This window comes from Vanellus vanellus (genome assembly GCF_965231255.1).
Source record: "Vanellus vanellus genome assembly, chromosome: 18".
Lineage (NCBI taxonomy): Eukaryota > Metazoa > Chordata > Aves > Charadriiformes > Charadriidae > Vanellus > Vanellus vanellus.
In genome coordinates this window covers 2,212,821-2,231,685 of record NC_138923.1, presented here as the reverse complement: position 1 = coordinate 2,231,685, position 18,865 = coordinate 2,212,821, and the positions used below count along the sequence as shown (strand labels likewise).

Here is an 18,865-nt window from a genome sequence, read left to right as displayed (position 1 = left end):
CCGTCCGGACCCCGTACAGTGCCTGGATCTGTGGACTTGGATAAGCACTGAGAGGATCTACGTCCCGGGATTACAGATCTGTTCTTAAGATGCTTTGTCTAATCAGCAGCTGATCTTGAACAAGGAATATGCAAGGCCACAGGCAGAATAAATCATACGCCTTAAAAGCAGTAGTTAGGTCCCAGAATTCAGTGCAAATATTCTCCGAAGATGCCCGATAGCATCTAGTCCACCCTTGGCATCAGGATCCGACGAAAACCGTGGTGAGGGAGGGACCCAGAAGCTCAGTTTCGCGGAGCTTGCGGAGGGCGTTCGGGAGATGCACTGACGCGTTTTGTCCAGCAGCTGCTGCTGCAGGCTAGAAGATGAAGCGATCAAAAATACAGAGCAGGCTCGCTGCTGAAATCGGAGAGTCCGCCCTTTTCTGCTGGGGTGAGCTGTGGAGAAAGCAGAGTTGACATGGAGGTGTCATCAAATCCCAAACAAATGAGTACTCGCACCTTTGGACGGTGAAGGCTGTGTTGGCACCCTGCCTGGGGCTAACGAGCGCATTTAATTCCCCCCTCCAAACCTGCCCTGGGGTACAAAGTGTGCCAACTGCCTTACGTCTCCTTTACACACACACGGAGAGGCAGCTCTGCTAGTGGCAGTGGGACTTTGCGTTGATCGCTTTGTGAGCGGAGGCACAGCTTCCTGGGCAGCGAACATACACACAGGTGTTCAGTGGAAGGCACATCCCATCCCATCCCATCCACCGTCCAGACCAACCTGAGCACTGGGACAGCAGCACAGCAGGACAAAGCCAAGACCTGCTTATTTAAAGTCTCACCATGACTTGGCTCCCGTGGGAATCAGCTTCCTTTGGGAGGGGTCCCTCTGGGGCAGGCATCTCCTCATACTTCTGCTCCTGCCACTCGCTGAACTTCACAGAGTGCTTTGGGGTGTAGCTGGATAAATCTGTTGGAAGGACAAAGCTGACATGAATATTTCTCACTGCCCCGAAAGGAAGCAGAATCAGGATCCTGTCAGGGACAGCATGGAAGCTTCCCATCTGCGGTTCCCTGTTCCGGTTCAAGCCCTGTCCCCACTAAGCCCCAGTTCTGCTGTCAGCTGGTAGAAGTCACCTCCTTTAGCACTTTCACCAGTGTGGAGCCCTGTAAGGGGCTGTAGGAAACAGAGACTGTGTCAGACACCACCAATAACCCCACAGCGCCAAGACCGTGCCTCGCTCACCTGAGTTAGGTGTATTGGGATGCAAAGTGCTATTTGGGCGTGGAATGTAAAAGGTGCAAGACTTGTCCTCCTCTGTTTCAGAAGCATGTCCTTCCTCTTCCTCCTCCTCTTCCTCTGCCAACGAGCTCTCTGATGGGTACTCAAACATAGTCTGCAAACTTGTCTCATTGAAAGAGATCTTCATCTAGACAACAGCAGAAGAGAATTATTAGAAAGCAGCACATGAAACCACTGATCCCAACGCTTGCTCTGGCCATGGCCACCTCCCACCCCAGGGCTTCACTCTGCTTTAAAGGAGCCATTGCATATCCCCCCACCTTTCCCAACGTGCCTCGCCAAATCTCTTGCCATGCTGAGAGAAACCACAAAGGCAGATCGCCAGACGGATGGGATAGAGTCAGGAGGCTGAGAGGTCCAGAGTACCTCTGGCTTTTTGTCCTGGTACACACTTTCCCATCACCTAACACTGATGCCCAGCAGCCAGGGGGAGCTGCCATGCGTCCCTCAAGAGGGATCAGTGTTGCCAAGGAAGAAAGGAAAGCATCCACGTGTTGGAAAGGTGACATCGTTAATGCCCGCCAACTCTTTTGTGTACCCGTGCTCTAGACTATGGAAACATCAGTGATCAGAACTACAGTTTTGGGAGGACATCCTGACAAAAAGCTATTTAAGCTAGATACCAGAAGTGGGAAGATGGAAGCAGCTAAGGAGAGATCGTAGCAGGTGGTAGTAGAGAGGGAAAATAATGGACAAGTGGGAGGTACTTGAAGGTTCTGTTTTGAAACCAGTTTTATTTAGTAGTCTCACTAGTGACCTTTGCACAATAACCGGGATACTGAGAATGAAGATGACTCCCAACATGGGAGTTCACCAAGGGAAAAAATAGAATTCTATGGGTCATTCAGAAAACGGGAGAGCAAGAACACTAGAAATGGGACAACATTTAAGATCAACCCTTGCTCTAAGAGAAGTTCATCGCCTGTGAATAACTGAGAAAGAAAATTTTGCATTGGCTACAGGACCGTAATCATCATTGTAATGCTGTTTCAATAAACCAGGAATAAAGCAGGGCATTTCCACTGGAAATAGGGACTGCCTGGCTCCATCTTCCCTGTAACACGCAGCAGATAGTCGAAGGCAGCAATTGGACTCCCCCTTGCTCTCCTCCACGCCGAACAAACCAGCTCCCTCAGCTTCTCCTCATGTGCCATTTCCTCCAGCCCCAGGAGCACTTCGGGAGCCTCCACTGGACTCACTCCAGTTTCTGCATCTATCCCGTAGCAGGACACCCAAACCCACACACAGAAACTCCAGATGTGCTGTTCCAAGTTGAGAGGAAAAGCTGAGTGAAGGGGTTGTTCCCCTGCAGCCTTTCATGTCCTAATCATTATCTACGATTCTGTTTAGAAGATCTGGTTACAAGTCGTCTCACCAGGTGGAGAGGCGATTCAGCCTGTTCGCACTAGCAAAAATGAAGGTTGAGGAAAAGCATAACAGCTCTCTGTAAGCACACCAAGAAAATAAACACCAAGGAGCAGAGGAGAACTGCTGATGCCAGCATACAACAGATAAACAAGGAGGATAAGCCTGCCAGGAATAAATTTATGCCAAAAGTAGGGAAGTATCTAGCCAACGTGGATCAAGGTTCAGGAGCAGCTGCCTAAAAGGGTGTTGTGATCCCTTTACTTCTAACTACATTGAGCAACCCGGGCTGGTGGGAGGTGTCCCTGCCCAGGGCAGCGGGGTTGGAACTAGATGATCTTTAAGGTCCCTTCCAACCTAAACCATTGTATGAGTCTACATTTAAAATTGAGCTAATAGGGTTATGAACAGAATTAAAAGGGCATGGTTGCTTGTGACAGGCAGTAGGAGCTGGATGGTTCAGAAGATCTCTTCTGATGCTATGTAATAATAACTGGCAAGAAGAAAGCGCAGCACATTTGCCCAGTGTGCCATATTTGCAGTTTCCCTCATATACAAAATACCCCACAAGCTGAGAAACAGCACATGGCCCCGAGCAGCCATCAAGCAACAACGCAGCACGCATGCTGCCCAGATGCACGTATTTCACTGCCTCTCTGCATCTCCTGCACACGGAGCACCAGAGCGATGCTGCTGCTGCCAATGGGGTCTTCTGAAGCCAAACCTGCAACTGCATAGGGGCCAGAGCCCCCAATCTGGCAGCATTGCTACTGAGTCACCCTGCGCTGCCTGCAGACAGACACGCTGGAGCTGTGTGGGTGAGAAGGGTTTTCGAGGCAAACCAGTGAGCATTTCACTGCTGCTTTTCAGAAAAGCAACACGGGGAGCTTGAATCAAACCCAGGCGTCAGAGCGCGGACCTCACACCTCCTCCTCCACACTGCAAATATACACGATGGAGCTGTGTGCTACTCTGCCCGAGTCCGGGATGTACCTCGGACACAGGCTGGCTGCCTTCCCCACGCTCCCAGGAGAAGGCAGGATGGAAATAGCAGAGCAGGAACCAGCTGCCTTTCCCCGTTCCCTGCCCCAGCCCCGGCCAGCGCCACTCTGACCTTCTCCAGATGACACATGGGGAAAGGAATGATTACTTTTCAGAGAAAAGGGCTTGGAATAAAACTGTCCTGAAGATCACAGCATCCCAGTTGCTGTTCCCTGAATGTCTCACCCCTGCTGCTGACCTAGATGCTTCCTGATCCGAGCCAGGCAGCGGAGCGGGCAGCGACTGCACACAATGTGGCGTCTGTACTGCGGGGACAAGCCACGCTGCCAGGCACGAAGGCCATGAGGGTGGAGGTGCCCATTGCTCCGGGGAGCGCAGAAGGTATCCCAGAACTAGACACTGCACGCAGGCCACTTATGCTGGCAGGCAAGAAGTTCTTGGCCAAACATGGAAAATAATAGGGACAGGAGAAAGATGCCTTGGTTTTAGTTCCATCTCCCAAGCTTAAATTCTAAGCGTTGCTGGTTTTCTATTAAGAGGAGGAAGTCCATAAGAAAAATTACTTTGAGTACAATTTGAACCAAAGCTGCATGTAGTGGAGAAGGAAAAAACAGCCTCTCACCAGGGAGTAAACCCAAAGAGTTAGAAAGGAACAGAAATGACCAGGAGATCCCCCCCGTGCAGCACCCAGAGGCAATGCACCAACAGCCCAGCCTAAGCCCTGAACTGAAGCTACTCCCACTTGCCCACAGCCGGTTTAACTGGTGCCACACTGGCTGCCAGAGCCCAGCTTGCATCCTGCAGAACACTCTGCCAGTGGGCTTTCTCGGGTCCCTGCTGCAGAGAGGCTGCGACACCGTAGGAGGCAATGTTGAAGCTATTCAAAAAGAGCAATCATTAACCATGGCGGTGTCAGCCCCACGCACCCAGGGCCCCAGCCCAGGGGAGAGCTCATAACGAGTTAATTTGCTGCTTCAGCAACACCTCCGGCTGGGCCAGCGCAGCCCGCGCGAGGGCTGACACCAGGCAGTCCCGCTTGGCTTGAGTGCGCCTTGGCACAGGCTCCCTCCCCAAAAACCACACTGGCTTGCTCTATGGAGGCATCCCACCCCCTGCATCCAGTGTGGCGCCATCAAGAAACAGGAAGAGCTCTGCAATAAAGCACTCGGACGCACCCAGGCAAAGCAAACACCGGAGGAACAACCAGCAGCTGGCACAGGGTTGAACTCCGGCGAACAGGCTCTGCACAAGCGGCCGCCTTCCCCACACTTGCACACCCCCCCCCGGGGCACCCAGTCCACCCTGCCCACGCAGAGCCACAGCCCTGAAAGCAGCCCCAAAACCCAAAGCGATAAACCCGCCACAGCATGGCCCGGGTCCCCCCCCGAGCTCCCCTCCCCAAGCACGAGGTGGTTTCAGGGGAAGCACAAAGTAGCTCTGCGTGATCCAACAGGAGATGGAGGGTAACTTATTCAGGCAAAACTAGGGGACACGAGTCAGCGTCGCTGGCTTAAGAAACCCTCTGAGCAGCTAATGAGCAGAACTGAGCATTGTGCGTAGGGAACACAGGCAGACTCAGTCCCAGGAACCATCTAAAAAGAAAAATCGAGCGCTCAGACAACAAGTTCGCACAGCCAGCAGCCCCTGGCCAGACCACATAGACTTTTATGGAAAAACAAAAGGCGACAGGGGTCATTTTCTTTAGAAGAAAACCATACCCCAGAAGAGCCAAGCACACTCAAGCCCAGCCAGAGGACTCTGCTCATTGTGTTACAGCAGTGGTTCCCCTGTTTCTGCCTCAGCAGCAGCTGCCAGCTGTGGAAAGGAAGAATTTTGCACCCTTCAGCTGTGGATATTTGCAGGCATTTGTCACTATTTGCTCAGCTGACTGCTTCACCCAGAACTGTGTCACAAAACCAGGGGCCAACCCAAACCCATGTATCTCTATATTAATACTCTGCCCAGCAATCAGAGCCACACTGGGAAGAATACGGCAGGCTTTTAGGGGAATATCATGCTGTGCAGCCACCAGATTCTTGTTGCCATAGCAAAAATAATTTATTTATTTGCTAGAATTTGAACAGTAATGAGTAATAGAGTACCCAGGAAAGAGAAGCCAGGGTAAACACTGCCCAACAAGCATCAATCTGAGTAGTCATACAGACCCTGCTTAGAAAAGAAAAAAAAAAAAAAAAAAAGACATTTTAGAAATAAAAATAACCAGTTTGCAGAAACCAACCTGCGACATGAACAGGCAGCAGACACCTCACCTCCAAAAGCTGAGGTGGGAAAGTCCGCAAGACAAGTTAATGAAACAGCAAACACCTGATGGCTTCTCACAAACCAGGGATATCACCTTAAGTCTCACAAGCAAATCACAGGGTTAATCCGCATCCTCAACTCCAGAAGGAATCTCTCTGGTGTGGCTTTTCCCTTTGTCCATTATCACATTTGCTTCTTGGCAGGTGTGGAAAAGCCAAAGTGATAATGTTGATAATGTAGGGTGTTTTACACATTTTAAACAGGAATGTCTTTGGCAATCCAAACCCTCACCTTATAATAATAAGAAAAAAAAAATAAAATTGTGCTAGGCATTAAAAGAAAAAGAGAAAAGAAAAAAAAATAAAATCATCCTCTAACTATACTCCAGCAAGTAGAGTCAGCATGTTGATCCCCATCACAGCAGCCTACGATGGGACCGAAAATGACTGAGCCCATTTCTCGGTCCCCACAGAGCCATTGCGAACAGCCACATCCCAAAGCCCTGGCTCTCGTGGGAGGCTGCAAGGGCCACCGCTGCCGTCCCTGCCCATGTGCGGAGCAGCCGCATGGGATGGCAAGTCGTGAAGCACAAGTTGGATTTTATTCCTGCCCCTGCTAACATTGCACAGTGCCTCCAGCACAGCAAAACCCTCAGCATGGCTGCCGCAGGCGAGGTAAGAGGGCAGTGGCTGCTGTGTGGCAACAAGAGGGACAGAGCAATTTTTCAGTATTGTGGTTATGCTACCCAAATACTTCACAAGATCCACACAGCCGAGTAGCACCAGAGACCAAGATTTGCTCTTTTCAGGTACTAATTTTCCTTTAAGCATCCTGTCTCCCCAAGCCATGTAATCCTGAAGTGACAAAATTAATGACTGCGCTGACTCACTAGGACACGCACGGGCTGCGTGCTGCTGGGTGTGATTTAAAGCAGCTGGTTTAACAGCTTTTCACACCTGGTCAGCCAAATGCCTCCTCCTTTCTCTGCGGCAGCAGCAGGAGGGTTTCAGCTGAAGGGTGGACAACAATTCAGCGTGAATACAAAAGAGCAAGTGATTGAAATCTCTTGACAGAACAAGCGTGGTTTCAGTGGTTTGAAGAAAAATCACCTTGTGCTTCTGTGCAGTCTCACACTGAGCTTTGCTATGTTTGGTGCTGCATTGGTTGTCCAGAGATTTGGTCAATGAGACAAAAGCACAAGACATCACACCAGCTACCTGAAAACTGCTGAACTTACTGATTGACCCTGAACTGCTATGGCTGAAGCAGCCTAAGTATGCCCAGAAAACTGCAGATGGCGCTTTGGAAATGTACTTTTCTGTCATTCTGTACAAAAAAAAAAAGAGTTTTGGGGCACAGGACTTGGCTGCTCCACCATAGGCTCACTTGATCATGCCTTTTCAAGTGCTTCCCAAGAGTAACCCTGAGTTCTGCACAACAATTAACTGCATCACAGAGTTAGTTACTGATTAGAGCTAGCAGCACTAAAGATTTACAGCAGTAGCATGTCAAGGAAGCACTGTGCTGCTTTGAGAGGAGGGGTCGCCTCCAGGATCGCATCCCAGCTCCCAAGCCACAAGGCAAAACAAGAAAGTCTCCATTTACAAGGCAACCCACAAAGCCAGCTCTGTGTAATCAATATGCTGAAGCACATGGTAGATAGGAGCAATGCATGGAGATTCGAAATATTAAACTCCTCGTACGAGACACGGGGAAGTTTCAAATTCCTGATGAGAAGTGACAGGGTAGGGACAGTCCCGGCGAGCATCGAAGGGCAGGCAGCTTTGTTAACTCTTCCCTTGACCGTGTCAGCCAAGAAGAGATTCCAGCACCCAAACAACCACAGGGCAGTTGGAGTCACAGTCTAACACAGTACAAAGCAGCTATTCACCCATAGATCCCTTCATTCCTTCGCACATCTGCAGAAAGAGGAGCCAGAGCCTTCCACATTTTAACAAGCAAATCAAGTATTACTTACTTGGCCCATAAGAATAGGACAAAACTCCCTACATACATGGAACAAACCTCATCTGAATACACAAAGAGAGCAGGCATAAACAAGATACAATTAGTGCCCACACTCAGTATCTTCATAAACAACGTGCAAAACTCCCAAACAGCAGAGGATTCGGCTACACAGGCGACTGCGAGCCTACAGTTTGTGGCTACAACGTGGCGCAGCGCTGGGAGATGCCACCCACAAACATTTCTGTGCAGCTGAGACTGACCAGAGCAGTCCAAGCAAATACCTCGGTTTGCTGCAAGGGAACTGTCTCCAGCCGGAATGGCACAGATGGAGCATCGTTTCCTGGGAAATACAGGGAGACTGGGAACAGAATGACTTCTCATCCTGGCAAGGAGCTCATTCTAGTCTTCAGGAGCAAAAGGCTTCAGTGGCACAAAGAGTATTAGCTGCACCACAGAGTTCACATCTCTCTTGCCCTTTTTCTCTACTACTAATATGCAAAAGATACTTCCTCAAAGAGAAGTAAGTGCAGCAAGTTCACCATGGGGCTTGCGGATATGCCCTCAGACCTGCATTTTCACTAGCTGCAAGCCATGCAATTTCCCTAAGCACGCAAGCGTTCCGCTCTCATAGCGTCTGAGCTCTTTTCCTCAGCTTGCCTATAGTCCCTCAATTGCCTACAAAAGAGCAGCTCCGTCCTGCCAAGTTCCCAAGGTCATCTGAAGGGCACTTCTCAGAAAACATCAGCACCAAGTTCCTTCAGTCCAGATCTTCCCAGGATGTTTGGGAAGTTTCTCTGTGCGATACAGATGCTTCACATGACTCTTCCTACACAAACTGTCCAAACAGTGATATCGTTACAGCTTCATGGCATACCCACGTCCCGCTACAGGTTTCACTCGGGAGGGGAGTGAGCACAACCCCAGAGGCGAAGGAGATGCTGCTGCGGCAGCTCTGACTGAGATTTCCTTTACTGCCACTGAACCTGAAAACTAAAAATTGCAATTTTTCCTACTGTTTCCCACATGTAACAGCCAAGTAGGACTTCTGCCCTAGCCAGCCTGAGTGCGTACTTCCCCAGCTCTTCTCAGGAACACCGTGACCATGTCCTGGAAAAAACAGAGAGGGGTGGAAAACCCAAACCCAAGACAAACTGAATACTTGAGATGGAGGGAAATTATAAACCATCTCCAATCTGGTCCACAGATTAAGGAAACCGATTAAGATAACATTAACTGTAATCCGGGCGATTGGAATTCAGAGCACAAAGCACTCCAAATCTCCTCTCAAGCTCTGGGGTGGGCTGAGCCCTGGGCACGTTCTCTTATTTGTGTAAGAGTTTCTATTTTAACTCTTCTGTCCCATTCACCATGCTGCCGACGGCGGGGAAGGCAAGCAGGGGACAGGGGAGAAGAGAACCGGGGGGAATTTGGGAGCAGCTTAGACTGTCGCTGTGGCACAAGGCGAAGCAGGGGAGTGGCACGGCCATGGAGAATCTCAGTCGCAGAAAATTTCCCACTACGGAGATGAGATAAATATGACTCATCTGCTCTGCCAGGGGTTTAGTACAACAAAGCACCAGCACTTCAAGGAGTTGGCAGGCAGCAGGGCAACAAAAAACAACCTACTTCCCCCCCGATAGCCTCAGGTCCAGCTTGTGAGGTGGTTTAAAAAACTATAACCGCAATAAGATACTGATTTCTAGAGTCTTCAGCCATCAACATCATAGGCTAAAAATCAGCAGAATTAGAAAAGGGCAGGGAAATTGCACTGTCTGGGTGACACAGCCTGCTCACATCTGACAGCTAGTGGAAATCACCTCCGCAGGGGAGGGACCACACCACGCCTGATCATCTAAGACACACATTTTATGAGTGGGACTTGTCACTGCTGACCTCATCTACCAAAAATTCAATACATCCATGTCAGATGTGTACTACAGCCCCTCCCTTAAAGGTGGCAGATGAATCTGGCCCAGCAGAACACAGCCACAAGACAGCAAATACAACAGGAACACGCAGCTCTCCAAGCTAAATAACACAAATCTTTGCCCTGACCCCTCCGAAACACAGAGAAGAGGGAATCTAAGTGATTTTTGCATAAAGATTTTTGCTTCTACCACCAGGTTAATTCACTTGTGTTATGGTTAATTTACTGGTGTTATACATTGCAAAAAAAAAAAAAAATATACTTCAGGCAGTCACCGGTATTTAGATTCCACACTGTGCAGACTTGCTCCAAACAGGTCTGGGCAACAGTTGGAATTCCGTGTTCCTCCCTGCCAACATCTCAAGCCTACACCAGGTTCTCACAGGAGACCATCTCCAGCAGAACTGAAGAGATGGAAAGCTACAGAGCAAGAAGTACAGCAGGTTAGACCAACAAAACTGCTGCCCAATCCTGCCTGTGATGAAAAGCTGAAGGATGTTTAGGATAATTTGTTAAAAGACATTTAAGTGGGCACTTGGGAACCATATTCAGGCATTATGCAGCTCAAAACGTTAGAAAACGGACCATGCTAAAGTCCACGTAAGCTGGAACTTTTTGAAGTTCAGCTGAACATCTTTGAAGATGATTTTACAAAGAAGCAGGAAAGCATTAGACTCCAACTGTTTGGAGCCCACCAACCTTGCTCCTGTAAGCTCCGTTTGCACAAGGCTGCAGCTCCCCTTCCAGCACTCAAACTGCCAACTGTTACAAGCAAAAAAACATTAAAACTGTCAACAGTCTGATGTCTGTTGGTTCTCAAGTCCTATTATTTACAGGACTCTGGGTGGCCTGGCCAGAAGTCACCTTCCCTGTAGGATCCCCAAGAGGTACCAGGTCTCAGAGGGGACAAACATACTGTGGCTTGGGATAAACTTCAGGAGTGACAAGATGTAAGGAAGGAGCCCAGCGGGGGCCAATTCGGTACACGCAGGACCTTCACGGCAGAGTCCAGCCTCCAACAAGATGAGAACATGAAGCCTTAAGAATGACAACTACTTCCCAGGACCCCAGCTGGCTCCGCCATGTGCAGTCCTTCCCAATCCCTCGCTCCAACATGCCAGTCACATGTTTGACAGAAACCTAGATTTCTATCTTGCTGACAACTTTACTGTACGTTATTCTGGCAGGTAACCAAACCAAGATTAGTTCTTGTCAGCTCAGCCGAGCTAGATTTTATCCTCTGAGATCCCAAAGATCCACAACCTGCAGCAAAGCCTTCCCTTCCTCCTGGGGCTGTTATCAGGCTGAAGCGTCTTTACTACTTCCGTAATAACAAAGTACGAAGACAAGAACCGAACAGAGGTCACCAACAGCGCTCTGCATCCTCTCCCCCACTCCCTGTTTAGAATAAAGGTCAGTAGGTCTCTTCCACCCCTGCGCACGTATCCTGTCCTCACCGCCCGAGCTGGCGGCTCAGCCAGCCTCTCCCCGCAGCTGCCCCGCGCGCTGCTGCAAACCCAGCACATCCCTTCCATTTCGCTTTCAAACTGAAGTCACACCCCCACTGCTTTATCTGAACTAACCATGAGATCGCTTGGAGAGGTCTCGAAACAGCCACAGAGTGAATGAACAGCCCCGAAGGACATCTTAACACCTGTAGGAGGACAAGAGCCCAAACTCCCTGCCCGCATGGGCAGCCCGGTCCCCGGGACGAGCAGGGCTGAGGCTCTCCCCTCCACCTGCAGATCTTGCCTGTGTCCCATCGTACGCAATCCCTTGTTCACCTTCACAGCCCGGGGCGAACGACGCCTGTCCCGCAGCAGCAGCTCTAGCCACACAAGAGAGTTGGGAAACCATTTTTTGTTCCGACAGAGGAACAGCATTTCTCTCTCTCCCTCATCGGCTCAATATCCAGCTCCAACCCCAAAACAAACAGCTGCTTCACATATTTGAAGCGTCTGGAAGGAGCAATAAAGCTGTTTTTCCTGAACGGCCTTGAAGACCAGCAGGCCCCAGCAAAGTCCAGCTGCGCAGTTGAGAGCAGGGGCTGGAGCTCCCTTCGCACAGACCACAGCAGCGCTGGAACCCACCTCCACGCTGCCCCAGCTGCCCTCCCTGTCCAAAAAGCCACAGAGGATGTGGACTGAGTCAGCTCCATTTTGCTGGCATCTCTACCAGTCAGGCAATCAGTGGCCAGACAAGGGGACGGAAAAGGGAGGCTGGATTTCCGCATTTGAAGAAAAACACAATTTGCATCTCGCAGAACAATCAGTCTAACTGCCAGGACCGCCTCCCACCCTCCTAATAAATCATTAGCCCGGACTGCAAGCACAGACAGCCACCGACCCGGAGCATTTCCAGGCTGTGCTAGACTTGCTGTTTATCTCACCCAGATTCCTGCTGGGCACCAGCGAGCAGATGAAGTTTTCCAAGTCATCGAAGTTTCACTAAACACCACTTTCTTGAGCCTAGAGCATACTTAAAAGACCTTTCAGCAAATCCAAGGCAAGGTTTGGAAAGGAAGATGCTCAGCAGGAGGCAGGCTCATCGGGCAGGTCTGCCTGGAGAGAATCGCCCCAAAAGACCTGGGTAGCTACTCACTGAAACCACCATCAGGTTTGATTTTGATACCCCCAAAAGAGAAAGGGACATTGGTTTTACTGAAGAACTGCAGTTTCCAGCTTACAGGAAACTTCTGCTTCTGCCCAATTCAGGCCAAAACCAAGTTTCTGAAAACCCCAACATATCTACAAAACAGAACCCTGGGTTTTGGCCGGTTGCCTTGGCGACACACAGCAATCTCTTGGGAAGAAACCAAGGAATGTGTCCTAATACTAGCTCCTTCCTTTTGAGGCATCAACATTCAGCCTTATTACCCAGAGTGAAAGCCACAAACATCCTCTAGGTTAAGAGTAAACAGAAATCTTTCCATTGGCCTTCCACGGGCTACAAAGTCAAACAGCACTCCATTCTTGCCACCTCCATGAGGAGAAGGGAACGGAAAGAAAATCTGATATTTCCCCCACTACATCGCTACATTTCATTTTACCCAGAAACTTGTGGCTCTTTACTACTTCTCCTTAAGCTGGATCTTATTTTCCAAAGGATCCCCATTTGTTTCAGCCTCCTGAGCTCTGCAATGCAACAGGCAGCTCCTCTTTGCCTTTTCATATCTCTCTTTTCAGATCTGTATGCAGGTTCTCATGCAGGACAGCCCCCACATACCACATTCCTCAGCTGCTACGGTTGTATATGCATCTCGCCGTATTTAGCACACTTCATCTTCAGCGTGCCTGCAGAGCGGGATAGTTAATGCTATTAAGCTGATAAGAACAGAAGTGGAGAAGCTACATGACCTACCCAATGTCACACAGATCCAACACAGAGCTGACAAAACAGTTGCCAACCAATTTCAAAGAATCACATGGCATTTTAGGCCAGGGAAGGACCTCTGGAGGTCTCTAGCCCAGACTCCTGCTCTGAGCAGGTCCAACCGGATCAGTTGCTCAAGGCTCTCCGCAGGCAAGTTTCAAATAGCTCCAAGGACGGAGATGCCACCACTTCTCTGGGTTCCTGTTCCAGCGTTTGACCAGCCTTTAAACAATTCAGTCACTGCACTAGCCGTGTCCTTGTCTCCCTTCCTCCTTTTTGTACTGTTTAAGGACAGCTTCCACCACACACCACTTGATCATTTTTGCTTACTTGAGGCTTTTTTCTTTTACCAGCAAGGCTGCTGCCCCAGAAGCACCGCCCTGCGCCATGAGATCAGCTCCACTGGCTGCAGCAGAAGCCAAACTTATCTAAGAGAGTCTGCCCCGCAAGGTTTCGTGTGTATTTTCTGCTCCATCCTAAGTTTACCCACAGCTGTAACATGTCTTCTTGATATATGCACCATTTATACCATACACCTGATTTTGTGTAAATCCAATTAATACCCCAAACTGCACAGAGCCAAGAAAACAGCTGGAATGAGTGCAATCCAGCAGGTATGTAAACAGCAGAACAATTCCAGTCTGATTAAACATTTCCTTGTAGGAGGACATGAAAAAACTACAGGAACACCGAGCAAGAATCAACACTGCTGCTTATTTGCTTATTCTGGATCTCATGGTGCTCATGCTCTATATCAGCTACCTGCATTAGTCATGATCAAATTAACACAGACTGCGTGCTCTTATGAAGGAATCTAACAATGTTAAGCCATGAGAAAGAGCACTCCCCGCCTCCCTTCTAAATGAGATGCACCCTAGTCAAAGGATTTCCTCAAATTATAATGCTCAGTGCCTCAGGCACCCGTGTGACTTCAGTCCATCAAATATTTAGTCGAATTTAGGTAACGGAATGTAAAACAACTCTTCCCGCTATGGAAAAACATGTCACATCACAGACCCAGAAATCGGGGTTTGTCACTTCGGCGTGCTGCTTTCAGAGCCCAACAATTCACGCTTTTTCCTCCAGCGCAGCAAAATAACCCAATCTTTCAGCATGGCTGTGTCTTTATCACATCCAGATGCATTTCACCACGCCATACAAAGACTAATTCTCAATTTAAAGATCTAAGTTAGATCCCAAGCAGTGAGAAATCCTGCCATTTGCTCCAAAGACACTTGGAGCAATCGACATTTCGCAGATCTTCTGTGATGCAGCTGCACATCCAGAAGGAGCAGCCAGGTGGTATAATCCTATCAAGGGGAGTTAAGTTGTTGCTGATCTCTTTCTGCCTAATAGAGACCTAATTCTTGAGCCTCTATCAATAGATCACTAATGCGGGAAGATGCCAACGCCACACTGACCGCTGTACTGTGTCACAAGCTGGTCAGTGACCATGGGGAGCTCAACGTGCCCAACACCCCCTAGACACAGCAAGCAGGGCTGGAGAGGGGGCCAGTCCGCAGCCTTCCAAACCCCACGACTCGCCTCCATTTTCTAAATATCTGAAATATCTTACTTTCCGTTATCATACCTCCAAGGAGTGACCATAGGAGAGGTCCTGCAGTTATCACAGGTCATACCCCACTCCCATCTACTCAGTGGACCAGCACCCAGTGACCCCCCCGCCGAGGGCAACTCTCTGGCTCTCAAAAGGACCAGAAAAACCCTGCCCATCTTCCCACCCAGCGCCTCACGGAAAGACAAGCCAAAAAGTAGTACTGAGCTACTTCCAGCTTGGCTGTTCAGTAGAGGCACCCCAGGCAGTTACCTTCTTGCGGCGGGAGCCCGTCTTGCTCATGCAGGACCTCTCCAGGGACAGGTATCCCCCAATCACTTCGATCTCGTTCACAGTGGGGTAGCGCTTTTTATGGGACACTGCCGCTTGGGGCCCATCGGCATTCTCCACGGCTTTGCCTCTTCCTTTGCCCTCCTCCTCCTCCTCTTCCTCCCGCTGCGGCCTTCCGCTGGCATCAGTAAGAGTCTGCAGCCCCGAGGCAATGGGCTTGCTTTTGGGCACGACAGTGAAGGTGGTGCCTCCCCTCTGATGGGGGGCAGAGTGTGGCCTGTAGAGGGGCACGGAGGCAAACTCCATCTGCAGGTCAGGGCCGGCTCCCCCAGGCTGATCTGCCAAGCTCCCCGTCCTCGCGGCCGAGCCGGCCCTGGGGGAAAGCTCCCCGCTGTCTGGCTCCACAATGTCATCGATGTAAGTCACAGGTACCAACGGATCCAGAGGCGCCGGTGGGGAAACGACAGGCTCTTCCTGCTCCGGGGCGGAAGCCCTCGGGAGCTCCTTGGGTGCCTTCTCCTCCAAGGACGGTGGCGGTGGCCCTGGCCTGGCGCTTTGGGCAGGGGGCAGAGCTGGGCCGCCCTCCCGGCGGGGCACGAAGAGGAAGGAATTACGTGAATTCAGGCGCAGCTTGGCCAGGGCTTGGGCCTGCAGGTCGTGGGCCGGGATGGCAGCCAAGTCGGGCTTGGGGGCCGGGTGGATTTCAAAGGAGCCCCCGGCCCGGGGGGCAGAGGCGGAGAGCGGCTGAGTGGAGCCGGTGGCACTGGGGGCCGGACTGGCACTGGGCAGGGGGGACACGGCCGCTTCGGCCTCCTCCGGCTTTGGCCTCCTGGCGTTGGCTCTGGCATGAGAAGTGCTGGCGGATGGCACTGGCGGCCCCTTGGGCGGCGCGGGACGGCCGGCGGGGACGGCACCGGGCTCGGGGAGGCGGCTGCCAGGGGGCAGCCCCCGGGGGGTGACGGTGAAGGAGTTGGAGCCGATCTTGTGGAGAAAGCAGTTGGCCTGGGGGGCTGCGGCCTTGGGGGCGGCCGGGGCCACGGGCTGAGGGGGGGCAGCCCGGGGGGGAGCCGGCTGTGGGGCAGCAGGCTGTGGGGTGGCCGGCACCCCGGGGGGGGTGGCAGCCCGGGGGGGAGCCGGCGGAGATGCCGGTCCCGCCTTGGGGGCCGATGCCCGCGGGGAACCGGGTCCCCTCTGGGGAGACGCCGAGGCCCGGGGGGAGCCCGGCACCACCTGCGGAGAGGGCGGCCCGGCCTGGGGGGAGCCCGGCACCTGCGGAGGAGCGGCCGGCCCGGCCCGGGGGGAGCCCGGCACCTGCGGAGGAGCGGCCGGCCCGGCCCGGGGGGAGCCCGGCACCTGCGGAGGAGCGGCCGGCCCGGCCCGGGGGGAGCCCGGTCCCACCTGCGGAGGAGCGGGCGGTCCGGCGGGCCCGGGCCCGCTCAGCGCCTCCCCGCTGCGGCGTCGGCGGCCCCGCGGCCGCTGCCCGAACTTCTCCAGGAGGCGGCTGACGGTGCCCGGCTCGGCCGCCTCGGGCGGCTCCGGCGGCTCGGCCGCCTCGTAGATGACGACCTGGTCGGCGCGGATCTCGGCGAGGGCGGCGCCGCGGCGGGCCAGCAGCTCCCGCAGCGGGTCGGGGCGGCGCGGCGGGTCGGAGGCGGCGGCGGGCGGGTCGCGGCGGCGGGCGGGCAGCGCGTCCCCCTCGGCGAAGCAGGCGGCGGCGTCGGGCTGGGACTCGATGATGAGGATGTTGTCGGCGCGGATGGTGCGGATGCCGGGCACGGCGCTGTACAGCTCCAGCAGCTGCTGCAGCGGCCGTGCCGCCGCGGGGCCGTGCCCGGGCAGCCCCTGCCGCAGCCGCCGCCGCTCGCTCTCCAGCCGCATGAAGGGGTTCTCCCGCAGCGGGCCCAGGCTCTCAGCCACCACCAGCCGCTCCCCCGCCGGGGGCTCCGGCTCGCCGCCGGCCGCCCCGGCCAGCTTGGCCCGCTTCCTCTCCAGGATCTCCCGCTTCCAGGCGGGCTGAGCCCGCGGCCCGGCCCCGAGCGGCGGCTCGGCGCTGCTCATGGCGGCGGCTCAGGCGGCACTGCGCTGCCCCGCCGCCGCCGACCGCCGCCTCCTCCGCCTCCGCCCGCCGCACCTGAGCAGGCCCAGCCGCCGCCGGCCGCCGCGCCGCCCCCGGGCCGCCCTCCGCCGGGCGGGGCGGGCGCCATGACAGGGCCGGCGGGCGGGGGCGGCCCCGCGCGGACAGGCCGCTCCCTCAGGCGCTGGCCATGGCCCTGCCCGCCGCCCCGCCGGCTTCGCGGCCGGTGTCAAGGAGATCCGCCGCGTTACCTGCCTGCGGGGGAAGGGGACGTGGCCGGCCCCGGCCCCGGGGACGGAGACCCGCCGCCGTCCCTGCCCCCCGCGCACACGCTGGGGCACCGCTCGGGGACGGGGCTGGGGCAGGCCCTGGGGGTCTCCGGCCTGGCAGGAGCCGGGGTGAGCCACCATAGCCAAAAAACCCTCATCTACTCTTTCCCCCCATCCTGGACTGGCCCCTGTGGTGCCAGCCGAGGAGGACAGGAGCACGAAACACCTTTTGGGATCACCCCACTGCCAGCTCGGCCATGGTCTGACAACAAGCGGGTGTCAGGACACGAGCAGCCATGGAACAAGCCATCGGCACCGGGGGAATGTCTTATCGGCCCCTCAGCGGGGTGGTTTAGGGAGAGCTCCAGAGGAGGCAAGTGGGGGTTTCCACGGCGCATGGCAGCAGAGCAGGAAAACGTTTTCTCCCACGGGCTTGGCTGTGGGGCGACGGCTGCTTGTTGGGCACAGAAGCACAGGGAAAAGTGCTGCTGCGGCATTATTTCCAGGCAGCGCCTGTTATCAACCACCAGCAGGGTTTTTTTTGGGGGGGAAGTCTGCACAATCAGGAAACAATCGCACAGCAGCTTTCCACGCCTCCGATAACGCAGTATCCCGAAATCCTCAGCCCGGGAGGTGTGGGGGACATGGCATGCTGTGATGTAAATAACCTTTGGCCAGAACGTGCCGTGGTCCCGGCCTGTCCGGGAGCTGTGGAGCTGCACCCCGACACACGGGGCTGCTTTGACATGAGCGACTCACCACGCTCCGGCCAGGCTGCGGAAAACACAGGTGTGTTTACGGGAAAGAACACCGTACCCTGCTGATAAAGCTCTTACCTTTGCACTCCTGAGGCAGAACAGAGCAATTATACCTCCTTCAAATGATAACTGGAAATTATACTACTGAAAATAATGTTTTGTTGCCAAAGCTGCCGGCGTGCCAGGAGCTATGCGATGCCCAGATGTGCTGTGTGCCCCGAGGAGCTGCTCTGCTGCGAGCCAGCAAACCAGAACTAAATGGGAGAGGCAGTTCTTTGCAATTCAGCTTAAATAACACAAGGGTGGTTTAAGGTTTACACCTGGCCCGCTGTACTCGGCTGAAGCACAGGTCCACGATGTACTGTCCCGCCTCCTGGCCCTCGCCAGGGCCCGCAGCGGGTACCCCGGGGTTGAGGATAAAGACCAGGCAAGCGGGTAGTGACATTTCCCCGCCTCTGGTGACTCATGGCTCAGGCACGTACAGAGCCAACAATGTGCCTTTGTACTGGGGAGATCTCAATGGATTTCTCTTTCGTGGTCTTGTCTGGTTGGCTTTTGAGCCCGTGTAAAGCCCATAAATCCTGAAATAATGAATCCCACAGTTTATCTGCACCTGGTGTAAAGAAAACGCCTCCCTTTGTGGGGTTTGAACCTGACATCTGCTAGTTTCACTGCATGCCCGCCCGCCTTGATAACAAAAAAATAAATCCATCCATTATTCACCTCTTCCCC

At 53.4% G+C, this 18,865-nt stretch overlaps 1 protein-coding gene across 1 annotated transcript; it reads right to left on the bottom strand.

Moving 5' to 3' along the window:
* Positions 1–268: 268 nt before the first annotated feature.
* TPRN (taperin) lies at positions 269–17,090 on the bottom strand (the record flags this gene model as incomplete). The annotated part of the gene is made up of 4 exons (XM_082492790.1): positions 269–437; positions 830–957; positions 1,234–1,417; positions 15,015–17,090. 4 exons carry the CDS (start codon positions 17,088–17,090, stop codon positions 375–377), a joined length of 2,451 nt encoding a protein of 816 aa, XP_082348916.1. The 3' UTR covers positions 269–374.
* Positions 17,091–18,865: the final 1,775 nt, after the last annotated feature.